This window comes from Ictidomys tridecemlineatus, chromosome 1 (assembly GCF_052094955.1).
Source record: "Ictidomys tridecemlineatus isolate mIctTri1 chromosome 1, mIctTri1.hap1, whole genome shotgun sequence".
NCBI classification, from domain to species: Eukaryota; Metazoa; Chordata; class Mammalia; order Rodentia; family Sciuridae; genus Ictidomys; species Ictidomys tridecemlineatus.
The window spans coordinates 242,139,494-242,159,701 of NC_135477.1; the positions used below are offsets into that span (position 1 = coordinate 242,139,494).

General features: G+C 44.8%; 2 protein-coding genes across 3 annotated transcripts in view; one reads left to right on the forward strand and one right to left on the reverse strand.

Annotated features, from left to right (window-relative positions):
• Positions 1-544: 544 nt before the first annotated feature.
• Rxfp3 (relaxin family peptide receptor 3) lies at positions 545-4,430 on the forward strand. The gene has a single exon (XM_005343032.4). It carries the CDS (start codon positions 1,361-1,363, stop codon positions 2,732-2,734), a length of 1,374 nt encoding a protein of 457 aa, XP_005343089.4. The 5' UTR covers positions 545-1,360; the 3' UTR covers positions 2,735-4,430.
• Positions 4,431-9,418: 4,988 nt separating this feature from the next.
• The window catches only part of Slc45a2 (solute carrier family 45 member 2), a 39,887-nt gene continuing 29,097 nt past the window's right edge, over positions 9,419-20,208 (reverse strand). For both annotated transcript variants that reach the window (XM_078017212.1, XM_078017213.1), the window contains 4 exons: positions 17,421-17,564; positions 16,674-16,797; positions 11,148-11,359; positions 9,419-9,665 (listed from right to left, as the gene is read on the reverse strand). In XM_078017212.1, the coding sequence (XP_077873338.1) occupies positions 9,444-9,665; positions 11,148-11,359; positions 16,674-16,797; positions 17,421-17,564 (702 nt within the window). In that variant the 3' untranslated portion in view covers positions 9,419-9,443. The remainder of the gene's footprint in view (positions 9,666-11,147; positions 11,360-16,673; positions 16,798-17,420; positions 17,565-20,208) is intronic.

The window sequence follows — 20,208 nt, forward strand, 5'->3', positions numbered from 1 at the left end:
ATTTTAACAGTAGTGGAAATAGGGAAGTGAGTAGCCCACAATCAACTCGAGATTATCCCCTATCTTATCTGCATCTAGATAAAAGGAGTTGGAGGCATATGTGACCAATTAGTTGAGAGGTTTCTGACTCAGGGCTAGACAGGTGGTATTTTAAAATACACGAAGTCGGCAACCAATTATATGCTCAGTTTAGTTTCATTTCTCAGAATACACCAAAGTACCGGCAACACTTGTGCCTGATTTCCTCTTGGTGGAGACCCTTTGAAAATCCTGTCACAGTTAAGGGGTCAGCTAATTAAAGAAGGGCGGAGCTTGTTCTGTGCATTCAGTAAGTATCTACCTTCTGATTTAGGCATGAAAAGAGATCACTATCCTTACTTTTAAAAGGGAAGAGGCAATTTTTAGAATTTTTAGAAGACGGCACATTTTTAGAACCAGCCTTTATCAAATGGCATAATTTCAGTGAAAAAGCAGAATGATCAAGAAGGAAGAAAAAAACTTCTGATCATAGTTGATTAGGAGGAAGAAACAAATTAAAATGAGCGTTCTCGCAACACAGCGAAATAAAGGGTTAGGACCATTTCCTTCTGAAACTTTAAGAGCAAAAGGGAAGTTGCCAGTGGCCTCCTCCTTTGGCCGGTCCCTCCTCCTCCCCAGCCGCACATGCGGCGGGGTTCAGCACCTCGGAAAGCGCCCCCTCTCTTGGCGTAGGGGGTTACGCATGCTCCTTGGGGCCGGCTGCCGCGGCTTTGTGGGTGCGAATATAACTCGGGTAAGCAACTCTGGTAACTCACTGGGAATTACCGATAGCGGATACAACACCTACAGACCTCCAAGCAGTAAGAAGGAGGTAGACGTGACTTCACGTTCTCCACTTTGCCTTAAAAGGACGGAAACCTCCTCCAAGCAGCAGAGAAAACCAACAAAGATACTGGAAAGAAAAGGAACCGGCCCGGAATCGCTCTCCTGAGCAGCCAGAAGGGTTTGCGCCAGTGCCCAAGTGACAGTGGCAAAGGAGTAGGAAAGTCTCAGGTGCGTACATACTAGGGACTCGGGAAACTCCAACCTTAGACGGAGAAACCTTGGACGCAGGTCGCTTTCCTGGAGAGCTGCGTTCCTCTTTGGAGCATCTAAAGCAGACGCTGTGCCCAGAGCTGCGGGTCGCGCGCACCGGACGCCATCCGCAACCAGTTCGTAGGCTGTATCTTCAGCGGCTATTTTGAAAGCTCCCGCGCACACCTCGCCTGTTCGCCTGGAGATCACACCGCGGGCGAACCGTGCTTCCTTAGTTCTTATGCAACGGAATATGAACTAGGGGTATCTGCTCATACAGGTGGTTGAAACAACCACGAAAGCCACCATGAATAAGGCGGCTGGAGGTGACGAGCTCGCAGAACTCTTCAGTCTGATCCCAGGCCTCCTGGAGGCGGCCAACACGAGTGGCAACGCCTCGCTGCAGCTTCAGGATTTGTGGGAGCTGGGGCTGGAGTTGCCGGACGGAGCGGCGCCAGGGTATCCACCCAGCAGCAGTGGGGCAGAGAGCTCGGATGCAGAGGCCCGGGTGCGGATCCTCATCAGTGCTGTGTATTGGGTGGTTTGCGCACTGGGGCTGGCGGGCAACCTCCTTGTGCTCTACCTGATGAAGAGCAAACAGGGCTGGCGCAAATCCTCCATCAACCTCTTCGTTACCAACCTGGCGCTGACGGACTTTCAATTCGTGCTCACTCTGCCCTTCTGGGCGGTGGAGAACGCCCTGGACTTCAAGTGGCCCTTCGGTAAGGCCATGTGTAAGATCGTGTCTATTGTCACCTCTATGAACATGTATGCCAGCGTCTTTTTCCTCACTGCCATGAGTGTGGCGCGCTACCATTCTGTGGCATCATCCCTTAAGAGCCACCGGACCCGAGGGCACGGCCATGGCAACTGTTGTGGCCAGAGCCTGGGGAACAGCTGCTGCTTCTCAGCCAAAGCTCTGTGTGTGTTGATCTGGGCTTCGGCTGCTCTGGCCTCGCTGCCCAATGCCATTTTCTCCACCACCATCAAGGTGATGGGTGAGGAGCTGTGCCTGGTGCGCTTCCCTGACAAGTTACTGGGTGGCGACAGGCAGTTCTGGCTTGGCCTGTACCATTTGCAGAAAGTGCTGCTAGGCTTTGTGCTGCCCCTAGGCATCATCAGCCTGTGCTACCTGCTGCTGGTGCGCTTCATCTCAGACCGCTGCGTGGTGGGGACCGAAGTAGGGACAGCAGCTGCTGGGGGAAGCCTGTCTGGAGCTAGCGCTAGGAGACGGTCCAAGGTCACCAAATCAGTGACCATCGTGGTCTTATCTTTCTTCCTGTGTTGGCTGCCTAACCAGGCGCTCACCACATGGAGTATCCTCATCAAGTTCAACGTGGTACCCTTCAGCCAGGAGTATTTCTTGTGCCAGGTGTACGCGTTCCCGGTGAGCGTGTGTCTGGCGCATTCCAACAGCTGCCTCAACCCAATACTCTACTGCCTAGTGCGCCGCGAGTTCCGCAAGGCGCTCAAGAACCTGCTGTGGCGTATCACGTCGCCTTCGCTCACCAGCATGCGCCCTTTCACAGCTACCACTAAGCCAGAGCCAGAGGATCACCGGCTGCAGGCTCTGGCCCCACTCCACGCAGCGGCCGAACCTGACGTGCTGTACTATCCGCCTGGTGTAGTGGTCTACAGTGGGGGACGCTACGACCTGCTGCCCAGCAGCTCAGCCTACTGATGTGGACTAAGACTCCTGGTACACGTGGAACAGCAAGGCTGCCTTCGAGGCAGGGAAGCAAGGGAATCGCTTACTGGAGGAAAAGCGGAGGGACTCTGGATCAAGAATTAGGTGGGAAAGGGATGTGGAGACCCATGGAGCAGCGGCTAGTGGAAAAGCTGGAGGCACTTCTGTGGAGAAATGTGAAATCAGGTGAAGAAAGGAAGCAGGCAAAGGAGTGAAGATCAGCCCTCTGGACCGGAGCTCGAGGCTTGGCTCCCCTCGTACCCCAAAGCAGAGTCCTCTCCTAATGCTGCTCCCGTTGTACAGGGTGTGGGTGCCCAGAAGTGGAGAGGCAGCAAGGAAGTAGAGAAATTGGGGCAATAGGGAGTGAGGATCAGCCAAATCATGTGCGAACAACTGGGCACTTATTTCAGCTATTTTATGACATTCTTGATGGGGCCCTTAAGATGCATGTAGCCAGGAGAGCCACCCAGGAAACTTTTGTTTTGAGCTTTGACTCTTAAGACTGCAAAGGCTTACTTGCTGTGTGGCTGCCCTGGGAGGCTTGAGTTTGGGGAAATCGAGTGACCCTGTTGACCCTTCCCAGGAGAAATGATGAGGGAAAGGCACTCCAGGGCAGCCAGACAGAGCAAGCAGGCTCAAGCTGAGCCTTGCTGGAAGGGCCTGACTTCTGGGATCAGCTGTCACCAGGGGCAAAACACCTGTCCTCAGTTTAGATGAAAGATCCACTGGAGAGTGGATCTTTGCTCTGTGGGAAACAGAAGTGCAACTGGAAGAGCTGAAAGGGGAAGTTTATTTAGTCTACAGACCGTGAAGGAAAAAGGGAACTCAAATTCAGCATTCCCTGGGAAACCTAATTCCCTGGGTGCTCTAGTTTCTCTGGAGAACATTCTGGGTTCCTGGAGACACCATTCTCTCTAGTCAGTCACTGCAGGTGAACTGTGCTCAGGAGCATCTTGAAAAGCCCTCCTGGTATCTAGGGTTGAGGGGAGGGTTCTACAGCCCTTCCTTCCTCTCTCTGGGAATTGGAATGCCACGTTGATGGAGACTCTGGATCAGGAAGTAGAGGGATGATTCCGATTTCATGTTGGATTAAAAGAGCAAGAAATGCTGTCGAAATGTGCAGGGCTTACTGCAGACCAGATGCTAGATTCCTAGAAGCTGGTGTTGGATCATTCAAGAGAATGTGTGGGGTGGGAAGGAGAATGGAAGACCAAAGTAAAATCTTTTTCCCAAAGGAACAAGTGTGGATTGAAGAGGCTGCTCTGAGAGGCTTATCATAATTTCAGGTGTAAGATTATTTATTGCTCGCAGCATTCACATGAGAAGGTAAGATATAGGAGATTACCGTAACAATGTGTATTTATTTTAAAGAGTGTATTGCTCATTGAGAATGCATGATAAATTCTTTCTCAACTTCCAGACAGTCAGTGGGGCTGTCTCTGAGGAGCAACTTTTGTTGCTCATGGCAACTCTGTTATTGTAGCAGTTTAAGATGCTAAAATCCTCACAGTGTCCTTTCTTGAGGCTATTCTGAGAACTGAAATCAAGCATCAGTCTACCTGCCCATCTGCTGGGACTGATAGAGGTGCTACTGTTCTCCTTGGCAAGTTGTTCTGGGATCAAGAAGCTGTTAATGCAAGCACCTCCTGGGATGGTCATTCTAATACAATAAATAATCATTAGAAAAACATGTCTGTTTAAATAGCCTCTTCAATTATAATTTTGTTGAAAAATTCCTATAGTGTCTGGAATTTAAGGCTTAAAATATGAGATCATCCCTGTCCCACTTTCTGTAACACAACACAGTGGAATTGCTAAACATTCATATTCTTTGCCACAAAAACCAAAACTGCCCATCTCAATTCTGAGAAGTATTACGAAGTTAACTCTTTTTGAATACAGAATGGTTCTTCTGTTTCAAAGCCATTAAGTAAACCTTTGTTCTTTAGAAAAAGGATCTATCAATAATAGTATGGAATAGTAATCAGGCTAAAAAGATTGAAACAGAAGCTCCCTTCATCTCTAAAATACAAATACAGGGGAAAATCAATGTAGGAAATGATAAATAGTAGCATAGACATGCACAACACTGATTTTAGACTCTTACTGAAAGATTCTTATTATAGTAACTTAATATTATAGTTTTGACAATAAAATTATGTGTGGGTAGCTTATAATTCTCAGGAAAGTACATTAAAGAGTGTGCTCCTACTGCTGTGGAGACTAGAAAAAGAGAAGAAAAGGGACGAGAGGGCAAGGTCTTCATGAAAAATTCTGTAACCACTGTCACCTGTCCAAACCCAAAGCTGAAGGCTTCTAAGAAAATGGCAGAAGGAACCAAAGACCATGACTTCTTTCCACACAAGGACACAAGAGTAGGCAAGGAAGTGGTCAAATCCATTGAAATCTACAGTGACCCTTTGTATGCCTATTTTGTAGAAGACTCTGTGTTGGGGGCTGAGCTCATGAACATGAACAGACACATTTCTGACTTCTACATTCAGAAGGAGAGACAGCCAGTGATATGATATAAGACAGGGCACAATTAATTGGAGGTCATTGTAAGGCTAAAACAAGTGCAGTGGGAAAAGGAGGGGAGGGTCAGAGACTTCTTGGTCAAAATAGTATTTGAGATGGGCCTGGAAATATGGGTATAATTTAGGCAAAATGAGGGGGAGGTTGAGAAGGTAGATGGGACATGTGAGGCTGAGGAAGAGTGATGGTCAAAGACTTCAAGGTCAAAATGTCAGATGATGGATTAGGGAAGCAGGTAGCAAAGAAGTGTAGCTTCCCTTTCTCCTATGAGACTTCCTGGGATCTCTATTTAAAGTATATGTCTCTGGGCATGTATTTGCTTGGGAAGATAATTATTTTTTGGCTAGATCATGTCATCAGTGAATTGAGAATAAATACTTGGGTTCCCAAGGATTAAAGACTTTTTAAAATTGGCTTCTATCCACTCATTCAAACCTTGATGGATTTGAGTTCAATGAATAAAATTTCAAAATTATGTGTGTGTGTGTGTGTGTGTGTGTGTGTGTGTGTGTGTGTGTGTGTGTGTGCAAGACAGAGAAAGAGAGAAGGAGACAGGGAGAATACTAGCATTTGCTATGGCTCCATTCCTCAGCCCAATAGCCTATCTAATGTTCCAAACATTGAGGTTTGATCTAGTAACTTCACTTGTAATCAAAACCCTGCCCTATGGTTGGGTAGTGCTAGCTACCTTTCATTTCTTTAAGGGTCCAGGTAAAATGACTCTTGGCTACAGGCCATCTTCCCAGCTTGCCCATCCATTTGTCTCCAAATCTTTAAAATGCCAGAAAAGTCCTTGAAGAAATAGTCAAGGAATACACGGTACCCTGAAGATTTTTCAACTTAAACTTTCCAGAGGCGGGTAAAATGTAAAGAAGGCAAGAGAGGCATCTTGATACTGTTTGTTATGCTGATGTGTTTGACATTTGTCCTCTGAGCACTTGCCCATAATTGTTCCATGCTATGGGATAGGGAGCAGGTGCTTTCTCTGATCATGTTTCTAAGTCAGTAATGACCTCCTTTCTCCAGGATGGATGATGGATGTGTGGGGAGGAAGATTGGAATAGTTGAGGGTGGTTTAATATGTGCCCCCTAAAAAGAATAAGGTGACTTCAGTTGAGAGTGACTGTGTTCATTGAATGTGGGAGCGGGGCACCTGATGAAGGGGTAGAAAATGGGCAGCACACATATGGAGAAAATTAAGCAAGGCTTGGAGGCTGATAGGTGAGATATGGTAATACAGCCCACCTAGTGTGGAAAGCACCAGGGATCTGGCGAGAATGGGATGAGTGCAGAACCTGGGGCACCTAACTTCAGATAAGGAAGCTGCAAGTCCTACAGGTGAGGGGGCTGAGCTGTAGGCAGGAAGGAGCAGTTGCTTCACTGCAAGCCCCCTGCCCTCCATCTTGTCAACTGCACGAGCATGCACACAGACAGACACACATCTAAAGTGGCCAGAGTCATATGGAGAGGGGGTGCTCCAGACATTCTGCTCCAATGACAAGTATGATAGCTGAGAAACAGCAGAGAGCAGGCTCTTTAAACAAAAAAGAGGCAATCAGGAGAACTGCAGCAGCAGGGTGGAAGTCCTAGCAGCAGCAGGAAGAAGAGAGTAAGTTTGTCTTATCAGGGATTCATGTGCATTTTGAGATCACTGGAAAAATTGGGAAGGGGCAGGGCACTGCCACACAGAATGACGAAGGGCTCACTCTTAGGCTGGTCTTCTCTGGTACTGCACTTAGATATAAGCAACCAGGGTCTGTGTTTCATCTTTAGAGAACCCTATTCTGCCCCTATTCCTCCAGCCATGCCCCTCTGAAGGGCAAGGAGGCCCCCACTTCTAGGTTATTTTCCAGCACCTAAGACCCCATGACTCTCCATCCAAATGTCTCTGAGTCTATTTACAAGGCGTTGGTGGACCTTTGCTGAGTTCATCCTCCAGAGACAGAGCACACTGCTGAGTTTATGCATCCTTAGGAGGGAGGGGAGGCTGAGGGGTGGCTGTTTGTATGAGTGATGGAGGGTGGAGGAGTGAGGATGGCTAGGGATGTGCTAACGCAGGTGCACACAAGAATTCTTACATGCTATGCAGAGTGGAAGGAGGAGGGAGCAAGGAGGGAGAAGAGGAGGGAGAACTAATGGGCTGTGGACCTTCGCTTCTATTTATCTTTTTGTTCTGGCTCTTGCCAATGTTAGGAGTAGGTCCATACCGCTCACACTCCCTACAGTTGTGTGAAAGAGGAACCAGTGCCTACCACAACCAACCAGAGCATGCTCTCTCTCTCCAGACTGCTACCTCAAATGAGTCAACAGTCCACAGTCTTGGACATGCTATTGAAGCCATCCATTCTACTATGCATGAGACAGGCAAAAGCAACACCCAAATCCCAATGTCCCTGTTCTTAAGATTCATTTCCTTTCTATAAATTTCCTTTCAGCCCAAAAGGAATTCAATTGAAATTCACCTGGAGCAATGATTGCTTCAGGGAGAAGTGGGATAGGAATCATGTAATCTTTGTAACTTCTTAGGGTGGGTTGAAAATTCTCTATTCTGTACTGGTCAGGCACATTGGGAGTTGTGTAGGTAGGCAGTTAAGAAAGACAGGAGCACGCATAGGGATGAGGGGATAGAATGATGTGCCCTTAGCTGCATTGATTATAGCTAGATACCATTCATTGAACACCAAACAGTGCCAGTCACCAGGCTGCATGTTATTGTATGAAAACGGGCTATACTGCCACTCATGAGTTGTGTGGCTTCAGATGATTTACAAAATACCTTTTTTGCCTGAGTGTTCTTTTTCTTTCTTTCTTTCTTTCTTTCTTTCTTTCTTTCTTTCTTTCTTTCTTTCTTCTTTCTTTCTTTTTTCTTTCTTTTTTTTTTTTTGGTTCCAGGAATTTAATCCAGGGATGCTTAACCACTTTTACCACTAAGCCATATCCCCAGCCCTTTTTATTTATTTTAGGGTCTCACTAAGTTGCTTAGGGCCTTGCTCAGTTGAAGAGAATATCTTTGAACTTGTGATCCCCCTGCCTCAACCTCATAAGCTCCTGGGATTACAGGCATGTGCCACCACAAATGACTCAGTTTTCAGGTTTTTTTTTTTATCTACAAAATGAAGATCAGTAATGATACCCAGTCTCAGGGTTACTGGGTTAATAGGGTAAAACAGGATAGTAGTAAGTACCCTGTATGTGGTATATACATTATTAATCATCACAATCTCTGAGACAAGAATTATTATCCCAAATGTATAAAAGAGCAAGTATATTTTAGGCAAGTTAAATAGTTTGCCAAGGAGTAGCAAAATCAAGATTCAAAAACAACCATATCCCATAGTTTGTAGTGTTCCTATTAAACAATGCTGTCTCTCCAGGCTGCTCAAACTTCACCACACGGGAGGCAATCGAAGGGGTATGGCTAGAGAAAAACTACTTAGCTTGGGGGAGAGAAGATCATAGAAGAACCCACGGGCTTTTTCCTAAGAGACTTTCATATCCACTCCACAGGATGAAACAAGGGCACAGACCAAAGAAAAATGTTTTTACTGTGTAATTCAATGAACTGTTGAAAAGTGAAAAATCTTCCAGCATGAGATGTTCAAGCAGGTTGTTAGGGATGTCGTAAATCAATGGGAATTAATTATGAGCAAATTAAATATGAATAACTCAATACCATGAAAGAAATCACCAGCAATATTTTGAGTATTTTTGGTTTGATGAAATATCCCCAACCGTACATAGACCACTGTTTTAAAAAAAATATATTCCAGAATGAATCTACTCATCATAGGTAGATCTATGAGCAAGTATGTCTTCCTGGGTTTCATCCCAGCCTAACATGCCATGGGGAAAATGGACCCTGCCCCACCACCCCTTGCACTGACATGCAGTGAGGAAGGTGAGCATGGCAGGTGCTCCCAACCACCCTTATCCTTGCCATCAGTGCACAGAGGTATAACCCAGACGAAAGATGCCTGAAACACAGGGATGGTCGTGCAGGGGATTTGTGAAACTCGAGGAGTGGGCAGATGACCCCAGCAGAAATCACAACACAGAGAATCCAATGGCAGACCCCTAACATGCAGAGCCACAAAAAAAAAAAAAAAAAAATTACTTCCTTCCATGTGCTGCACTTGTCTGAGGTTAGTGTCGAAGTCTCTTTATTGACTTAATCCACATATCTAACAAAGAGAGCCACAAAGCAACAGCCAATCAGTGCTACTGCAGAGGCCGTAATCACCACGACGATGACACTCCCAGCAGTGTTGACCAGAAATCCAAGGCCACCTCCGACCAGGATCTGAGCCAGCTGCACCATACAGGTGAGGGCCGCACAGTCCACGCCCTTCCCCCGCCCATTGCTGTCTGGGCCTGCTCCAGGGGCCTGCATCTGCAAGGAGAAGCACAGGAACAGTGTTTGATCTTCAAGGAGCTGTCACTGTGCTGAGGTCGGCAAACTTTCTCCATAAGGAACCAGATAGTAAATGCCTCTGTGAGTCATAAGGTCCTGGCCGTAAATACCGAGTTTTGATATTACAGTGCAAAAGCAGCTACCTCCGTAAAAAATTACATCCTAACATAACTTTATAGACATTAGTGTTGGATTTCATGTCATTTTTGCTTGTCATAAAACACTAGCCTTCTTTGGGATTTTTCTTGAACCATTTAAAAATGTGAAAGGAATTCTTAGCTTAGAGACTGTACAAAAACAGGTAGCAGGCCACCTTTGGCCATCAGGTGCTAATTTGCTAACCCCTGATTTCAGGCCACAAGGAAGCTCCACCCTCCTATCTGATGCTATCCTCCTTACCTGTCACAAAGGTTATAATTCCACCATTAACACATAAGAGGGCTGAGTGCCTAATATAGGCAAAATCGTCTCTTCCTCAGAAGTCATACAATGTAGTGAGGACTCCATAAATAAAGACTAACTCCCAGTCTTTTCCTCCCCTCATGTTAAAAATGCAAACATTTTCAGAATGATGTCTAATCATTCACATACTTAGGGGAAGCAACATCAAAATCAGCTCAACCCTTCAGTATATAGCTATTTGTTTAACATAATTGTTGGATTTGTGTTTGGTCTGAATTGATAAAATGTTGCCATTTATGGATGTTCAGTGTTTTTGCAATTTCGTGCTGAGATGGATTGGACTCAGTTATCTCCTTAGCTTTTACATCACTGCTCCAGTTAAGGAAGTTTAAGCCTATTTGCATGGAAGAAAAGTTGCACATCTGATACAAAGAGATGGTGGTAATTTTAAAGCAGAAACACCCCAACTCAATGTCCTCATAAGGACTGCCTCGGTCTTGCTCTCTGGTCTGAGTTCTGAACCATAGATGGAGGTGGCACCTCTCTCAGGGTATCACTCATGGCTCCAACCTTCTTCCATGCACACTTCCTAAAGTCTGGACTCCCAAAGACAAGCCTTGGAATTTCCTACTCACAATTCCCAAGTCCCAGAAATGCCACTCTGTACTTCTGTAGTGCTTGGGGTCAGCGAGACCCTCACTGTGGACACCAGAAGTGCTGCAGGCATCCTGGGAAGACCTGAAGGGTGGCTGCAGAAGATCTGGGCTCCTCCTTTCTTGGCTCTTTGTGATTGTGGACTGGTTTCTTGGTATCACTAAGCCCCCTTTTCCTAACTAGAGAAATGAAGGTGATGGTCCTCTTTCTACAGCTTACCAGCTGCACCAGGGTAAGGCGGAAGGGGGCCCTGTGTGGTCGTGACTGATCAGGCCGGCAAGTGCTGCTGTTTCAAGAACCCTTGCTTTTCAACTCTGCTTTGCGCTTTCCACTAAATCCCCTACCCAGCCCCAGTCTTCCGGGAGTCCCAGTGTTCCCTAGGGCAGAGTGTCAATCAGGACATACCTCCTTCTCCTCCTCTCGGTGGTACTCAGCGATGAGGTTAAACGGTACCGTGTACAGGGTGCTGGACATGACCCCAAACAAGGTACAGAGGACCAGTGTAGAATAGACATTGGGAAAGAGTCCTATAAAGCCTGTCCCCAGGCCAAAGAGCAAATAGCCGATGAAATAAAGACCCTTTAATCCAATGTAGGATACCAACACTTTCTGAAAGTCTGTGGGGAGAAGAAAGGGAGAGATTAGAGCTGGCAGTGCCTCCCAACATTTAATATTTTCAGACAATCTTTTCTTTTGAAGATTCACTGTTTCAGGAGCCTTCTTTTGATACGGAGTCAGGAACAAAAAACCTCTTTATCTGTGGGTTGAAAACAGCTGGCTTTTGGAATCAATTTTAAACCCTTTGCATAAAACACAGCATGAAATTGCCTTGCTTGGCTGGTTTTCTTTTCCATACAGGAGGACCAGGCTCTGTTTAGCAGACAGCTAAATAGCAAAAGGATGCAAAAGAGGGGGAGGGGGGAGCCCACCTTAGCTATGGGACCCTCGGACTTCAAGGCATGAAAGAAAAGTGGGGGTTGTTCTGGTTAGAGAGGTCTGGCCCAATAGGATCCAAATGACAATAAAGGCTTATCCTGCCCCACCAACTAATGTCAGGTTGGGGGAAATAAAAGCAAACTGATTTTGCAGAATGATCTAAGTCATTCACAGCCAAATGCAGTCCAAAGTGTGTCCATTCTCTGCAAACACTTTGTGTGACTTGCCAACCCTTCCAGGCTGATCAGGGGCTCACAGGCCCCCATATCTGGCTCCCTTTCTGCAGATCAGTGTGTTAACTTCTCATTACCTCAGCTTTCTCACCTGAAAAATGGGAATAAAACTCTTTTGTGGAGTTGTCCAGATCAAATCAAATGAAAAGGCTGAAAACACACCTAGCCCAACCTGAACCCATAAAAGACGTCAGTTGACATGGCTATTGCTGTTTCCGCAAACACAGGCTGCGCTGAGGAGACCTGACTCAACATGGTTCCCCTCCCAGCAGGGAAACTTGGCTTGTTCATTCAAGTATAAGGGTAGAGCTAATTAAAAAAATTCAGTCTGGAGTGATGAACATGCCTGGAGACCCTGCTACTTGGGAGGCTGAGATGGGAGGATGGGTTGAGCCCAGGAGGTGGAGACCAGCCTGGACAACATGGTGAGATCCTGTCTCAAAATATGAACAAGAGCAAAAAGGTTTTTAAAAAGTTAAAATTCTCCTTTAAAATATTTTATACTATTTTTCAGAATAGTAGGAAAAAAACTTAAAATTATCTTCCTTCTTTAATTGGTTGTCTTTAGTTTTTTTTAAAAAAAATTCCTTTTTAGCAGTTTTATTGGTTTACAGTTTAGAGTTATACATGTTAGTGGGATGATTCACTGCTACATATCCATACATTCACAAGCATAACTGGGTCAAGTTCATTCCCCAGAGCCTCCTCTTAATCAGTTGTTTGTAATCTATATATTTCTTCCTTCCCTCCTTCCTGCCCTCCTTTCTTTCATTCATTCATTCATTCATTCATTCGTTCATTCTTTCTTTCATCTAAATGGTTATACATGGCTGCAGAATGCTTTTCGAATCATTGTACACAAATGGAACACAATTTTTGACTTCTCTGGTTGTACCCAAAGTAGGGTCACATCATTTGTGCAATCATACATGTACCTAGGGTAATGATGTTTGTCTCATTCCATTTATCAGAGAAAACATTTGACTTTTGGTTTTTTGGAATTGGCTTACTTCGCTTAGGATGATATTCTCTAATTCCACCCATTTACTTGCAAATGCCATAATTTTATTCTTTTTAATTGCTGAGTAATATTCCATTATGTATATATATCACAATTTCTTTATCCATTCATCTATTGAAGGGCATCTGTTAAACCTATTGAAGGCTGGTTTAACAGTATGGCTATTGTGAATTGTGCTACTATGAATATTGTTGTGGCTGCATCACTGTAGTATGCTGTTTTTAAGTCCTTCGGGTATAAAACAAGGAATGGGTTGGCTGGGTCAAATGATAGTTCCATCCCAAGGTTTCTAAGGAATCTCCATTCTGCTTTCCAGATTGGTTGCACCAACTTGCAGTCCCGTGTAATCTGTGTATTTCTTATCCCTCCTCTATCTCATTCTACCAGAACACATGACCCGGAGTACGAATTGTAGATATTTGAAATGTGCCTATTCAATAATAAAACTTTCCATTTCTATCCAAATAATTATAATTCATACCTCACAGTCAAGAAACCTAATTTGTGTTATATTTGAATCAATAATAAAGCTGAACATTGTCTCAGGCATTGGATGGTGGACCCGGTCTGGAAGTGACAGGCAGGCACCGTGGCTTCCTCTGTTACACTCATCCTACATCAGAGGACTCTCCCTAAAGTTGAGAATGGAGGTGGTGTGAACCTCGGTCAGTTTTATAACAAGACTTGATATGGCTGTTTGTCGGGAGCTGCCACCTAGGAACTGAGCGCCCCTTGTCCTTGAGTGAGGAGAATGTGGAGATGTGGCCAGCCAGCCCTGGGCTGTGTGTGTGAACTATGGGCACTGAGCACACAAAGTGGACTGAACCGACCTTGTCCCTCTGTTTGGGCGGGCCTCACCCTGGTCTTTTCGCTTGCTCTGCCGTGACCTCCACACAGCTCATGAGATGGGCATGGCCTCCCTAGACTCAACCCTGTGAAACCTGACCCCTGCCTCATTTGAATGTGCTTCTTCCCAACAAAAGGGTTCAGCCTGTCTCTTTCCATGGACCCCTTAGGCTGGAGGAGCCGTCACAGGACTCAGAGAAAAAGGTATTTCTGTGTCTCTGTGTGGTCATTTCGTGCAGCCCAGTTCACCAGGAGTGACCCTGAGTTTTAGTCGTGAGATGCAACAGCTGTTTGCTTGATGATGGCATTTGTGTCAAAAATAGAATCTAACTATCTAGTGTCTCATCAATACTCAATTCTTTTCCATGTGTGTAGACCAGTCAAGGAGAAGGCAAAGAAGGATCAGGAGATATTTGGAAACAAAAGTAACTTTTAAGTACGAAGACTGAAAGTCTGACAAACAGTGCTTTACTCATGAAGAGAAATCACTATATTGCAGGACCAAACTTCTTGTCTCCGCCTCTACTGGGTGTGATACCTAGGGTAGCCATATCATCACACAGTGCTCTTTAAGGTTAGAGCAGTAGGATTGATTAAAGCGCAGCTATGAACGTAGTGGATGATTAAAAAAGAGGGCTAGGCCTCGGGACTCAGTATTGCTATTTTAATTGGTGCAAGTATGCTTGCTATACAAAAGGAGTGTGAGAAAAATATTACCATATTCTGATCACCATAGCCCACCCCCGCGTCGAAAATAGCCCTTAGAGTTCCGTCTAGATTGAGAGGGTGGCTCAGAGTCTGATGTTATATGATGAGTTCAAAACAGAGGGTAATTCAGTGTGCTCTGGCAGTGAAGGAAATGGCTGATTCTGCCCAGGGGTTTGAGGTGCAGGAGGAAAACCTTGAATGACTCCATCCAGGAAGTGATATTTAAGGCAGGAATAAACATATAATGAGTAGAAGTATAAGTCCAGGTAAAAGAAATTAGAAGCACTGACAAACACACAGAGGCAACAAAGTCCCTGGGGTGTGTCATTGAGAGTAATCAATTCATGTAGAAGCTAGAGGGGTCGGAGGGTGAGCTGGGCCCCTCTGAAAATTTTGAATGCCAAGTTGAGGGACTTGGACTTTGCTGGAATCACGGAGAGTCCCTGAGCTGGGCCAGCTGGTATTTTATAAATACAATTTTGGCTCAAATTTACAGTGGTAGGGATATCATAAATTCATACCTTAATGAACTTTGGAATACTATCCAAATGATAGTTTTCTTCATACATAAGGCTTTTAATTAGAAAGGGCCTAGAGGGGCTGGGGTTGTGGCTCAGTGGTAGAGCGCTTGCCTAGCACATGTGAGGCGCAGGGTTCAATCCTCCTCACCACATAAAAATAAATACATAAAACAAAGGCATAAAAATAGGTTTTTAAAAAGAAAGGGCCTAAAAATAACATGCTTCAAAATTTTTCAAATGCCGTGAAATCATACAGGAAGTCAAACCAGACTGAGGGAATTGTACCTAGTGGGAATTCCTTGAGGGGATAAAATGAAAGTCAGCAGCACTGATTACACATGGAAAATTGTGTTCCTCTGACAAGAATGTGGGGGGTGGGACATCACCCCTCACCCATGGAATCACAAAGGAATTCAGATGAATAATTTGTTAGACCCCTTTGGCCTATCACTGTCTGATGACATTTTAAGTATTTGAAAGCTTCCACCTGAAATTTCCCTGAGTTCACACACTCACAGGGAAAGAAAAGTGTTTGCTAAAGAAATGTAAGCTGCAAGCCACGACTACTTGGCTACCTTAAATTTCAAGACAATGAATTTTATGGCTATTTGATTACTCGTCTTACAAACTCCTTAATTGTTATATTAGGCCCCCTCTTCCTCATTACGCCACATTTTTAAGTGATCTTGAATCTGGTTCCCCACTGTGTTATGGTAAACTGAAGGATATGGGGTGGGTTCATCATTTTCCCCTATAAGATGCACAATTCAATGACTGAGTGTGTGCCCCTGAGAATGGTAACAGGGGCTCCCCTCCTCTCTCTTTCCCTTTCCCTAACCTGGGCCACACCTCTGCTGTCCCCTGAGCCTGCTGTCCCCAATCTGGAGCTCTGATTGGAGGTCAGCTTTCCCCCTCCTTACCCTGGAGGAACAGAGAGGGGTGAGAAGAGCTCATTGCTATTAGGAGTCAAATTTCCACTCCGGATATGGCAGGCAAGACTTTTCAGTGTCTACAGAGCTGGAGATTGCCATCTACGTGGCCAAAGACAGAGTGAGTCTGTGTCGTACCCTGGAGTTACAGCACATTAGTTTGGACTTATTTAAAATCAGTGGCAGAAATCCCTTTGTTCCGTCTTCCAAACTTGGTCCAGAAGCTCAAGATCCAATGGAAAGCTGGAATCTGAGGGGGAAGATCAATTGTTCTCAAAGTTGGGGCAGTGCTCCCGTAGCGTAGCACCCTGTACTTCAGAGAGCTGAGGCTGCTCATCACCTATCATATTAATCATCCCTTCTATTTTGTGCATTCTGCAAATCTGACAAGTACTTTATAAAACTCCACTGGTAGAACATGGACCTCCTGGGAGTCCATGTCTCTCTCATCCAACATCTTGTCATCTGGTTTGAAACTCCCCTTTATTTTCCAGAAAATCTTGATCAAGAATCCACTGATTCTAAGTAAGAGTAATCATGAAGGGAAACGACACCTGGAATTCCCTATGCACATGGATACTTCATATGCTCCTTGCTAAGGGAACAGCATTTCCTGACCTCCGTATATTTGTCAAGAATCTGAAATTTTAAAGAAAATAATAGACACAGAAGTACAAAATCTGAACTTGGCTAAGCCAGAGCCCCTTAGAAGACACCCCCAGGAGGGGGAGACTTACAAGAATACAGTGAAGAAAACACGGAGTTAATGCACAAGCCCCAGCAGCCAACCTCGACCCCTCTTTGGTAGATGAGAAACTCTGTGGAGTTGTGCGTGCTGTAGGGATCCCCGCCATACACGATCTGAAAGAGAAGCGTGGGGCTGGTGAGCTACAAACGCAGTGAGGTAGGGTCCTCTTCTCATGCATTCTGCTTTTCCTGCCCAAATGACATGTCCCAGTCCAGGGGGCCCTTCCTAGGGCACAGAGTGCATTCTATCTCAACCAAGTCAGATCCCATCACACCTTCCTTCAAGGACCTTCAGGAAGTCTAACACTTCTGCATCCAGTCTAAACAACAATCCCCTGCATCTTAACACCCTTCCACATCTGGCCCCAACCTGACTTAGGCAACCCTGACACCCACCCTTGCCATTGGCTATTCCTGCTCCGAGGGCTTCCTTTCCCTCCTCTGTCTCTGGAACTCCTACTCCTCTTCCAAGGCCCATATCATATTGTGCCTTCTTTATGAAATCGGCCATGATCTCTCCAGCTGACACATTGGTTTTCCCTGCTATTGGATCAAATGCTAGTAGGTCTCATGGTGTCTTCTAGTGTCAGTAGCTGCTGCTTCCTTGTCTGTGAGCCACCTCCTGGGAGGTACTCTTTCCTGTACTCTGACTCTTGGCTAATGCAGAGGAAGCTCAACAACTGCTGACTGAAGAGTTGATGTGGGTCAATGAGTGTGTGCATGGACATGTTCCTTACCTGGCCCATGAAATCTGTGAAGAAGAGCATGTTGGACAGGAAGGCAGTCCATCCAATGAGGTGGCTGATGCAGAGGAAGCGGTAGTGGGGTGGCATGCTGGCCAGTGCCCTCAGGAGTGACTTCATGGTCATCGCCCTCCGAGTCTGGAATGACACAGTGAAGCAGAGGTGTGACCTTCAGTGGGAAACCCAGCCAGCTGCAGAAGCCAGAGCGCACACCATGTCACATGTTTCTCACTTGGCCATCACACAGGGTCACTTTTTCTGTGAATAGCACCTACATTTCCTTGGAATAGATGCATAGAAGTTGTTCTATTAAGTATGAGTGACTACTTAGCATTTTTTCTGGCCCCAAATAAGGCTTTTGTGCCCTAAGAGAGTGGGAATGGTACCATCGAGGGGCCAAGGCATAAGCGATATCTAAGAATCCTATCTTTGAATCATGCTGGCTGTAAGAGCACAAAGTTAACAGATCTAACCAGCCCTTAGATGATGGGAATTCTTAGATTTCTTGACTCTGAGAGCATTGTAGGACACACCTAAGACGGCCTTCAGTCTGTCTGTCTTCTGATGTTACCCTATGATTATGGTGTTGCATGCCGAAGGGATTTTGTAGATATAATTAAGCTTACTAATCAGTTGACTTCCAGTTGATCAAAAGAGAGATTTACCTGGGTGTCCCTGGTCGAATCATATGAACCCTTGGATAGCAGAGTTCTCTCCCGGCTGATAGCAGAAGGGGAAATCAGAACGATTTGAAGCACAAGAATCACTGGCTTTGAAGACAGAAGTTGACACATACTAAGGACCTGTGAGTGGCCTTGAAGGGTTCAGAGCCACGTATGGCCAATTATTGGGAGGAAAATACGGACCTCCGTCCTATAACACACAGAGCCGGATTCTGGTTGGGCATGGTGGTGCACACCTCTAATCCCAGAAACTTGGGTTGTTAAGGAGGAAGATCACAAGTTCGAGGCCAGCCTTGACAACTGAAGGAGAACCTGCCCCAAAATAAAAAATATATAAAGGACTAGGGGTCTAGCTCAGGTAAAGCACCCTGGGTTTAATTCCTCATACAGACAAGACAAAACAAAACAAAAAACAACACTGGACTCTACCAACAGCCTGGAGCCTGAATGAACTCTAAGATCAAATGAGGTCATGGCCCAGAAGAGCTCACCCAGACTCTGACCAACGGAGCTGTGAGATGATTAATAGATGTTGTTTTAAGTGGCTAGTTTGAAGTGATTTTTAAATGCAACAAGAGAAAACTAATCCAGTCAGCTCCCTGCTCTTGGCCAGCTGCCTTATCTTGGATCATTTCTCTGGCTGCTGCCAAGGTGGACACATGTAAATGAACATTATGATGAGTTGAAACGGGAACAATGTAGAAAAGTGTGACTACACATACGCATATAAGTGATGAATATATTTGCCCTAAAACTCTTCAATTTAGATAGTGTTAAAACCAGAGGCTACAATTATTTGGGGGTTTCAGGAAAACTTGAGAGATTGAGACAATTTAAACCGGACATAAATTGTTTTGAAATGCAAAGGATGAAATAGTCTTTAACATCTTGTCTTAGAAGAATGAAACCTCAAGAATATTATTCAGCTGCCCTGCTGACAGAATCAAAACATCAACTGTGGTAGAGTGATCGGTCCTTCTTGGCAGATTTTCATTTATTAGAATCTTGACGTTAAAAGATAGAGTCCTAGTTAGTCAATCTCCTGAGAGACAGTGTCCTGAGATTTTCTATTTAACTATAGCTACATATTGCTTCATAACTTTTCACCTTAAATGATGATGATTTTGGTTTCGTTGTTGTAGAAATTCAGATTTACCCACTTAAGTTTTGTTGTACAAATTGCTGTTTTAAAATCCATCAATCTTATAGTATTTAGCCACTGACTATGACTGTACTGATGTTTCTTATACTCAATTCCCATTAAAAACATAGACATTTCCTTGGAATTAGGAAAAATAACTGTTTTCTGTACATAGAATATGGTACCTGTCAAAATGAGTGGTGATTGTAACAGAAATGTAGTGCAAAATTGCTATATATCCCACACCCACAGGAAAAAAGTAGCTAAAGATGTTTCCCAGAGAGCAACAGCCTGGTTTTCATGATTCAAACAAAGTCATTTGTCTCCACTTTCCTTCCCCTCCTTCCAAAATTGTGTAGTGGAGAAAGTGAATCTGGCAGATAAGTATTCAGCCTCATTGCAAATATTAATTTATGCTTCTGCCTTTAATGCAATTTTCAGCCCATTTTCATTATTCACCTAATTTTCCTTTTTTTCCAAAAATAAATATGAGGTTTTGAATTGTGCCTAGTGTTTTTGCAAAAGCTTGGAATGTAAATATTCAAAGCTCCTTTGGGTATTTTAACTCAGAATGGAAATCCAGCTGGCACCTTATCCCTGACTCATCAATTCCCTTTGAAAAGATCTTTCAATGGTTCTGAGCCCCTGGGAGTCATTTTGCTGCATACACTCTGCACCACAGTCAACTGGAGGGTGATGGATTTATAATGAACAAAGCACAGTTATCAGGGGCGAGAGAACTCCACAGAAGTACATTCAAAAAGAGACTACTCAAATATTGACAACACCAACTTTGGGGGGCATGGATTAATTGGAGAAGGATTTTATGGGATCCAGGTTAAACTCTGAAATAATTCAGGCCTCTTGCCACTAAAAAGACAAATCCCAGTTCTCAAATCACTCAGCCACTCTCATTTTGAAAACAATGACGCCCTTGGCTTTAGTGCAGGGCCCTGGC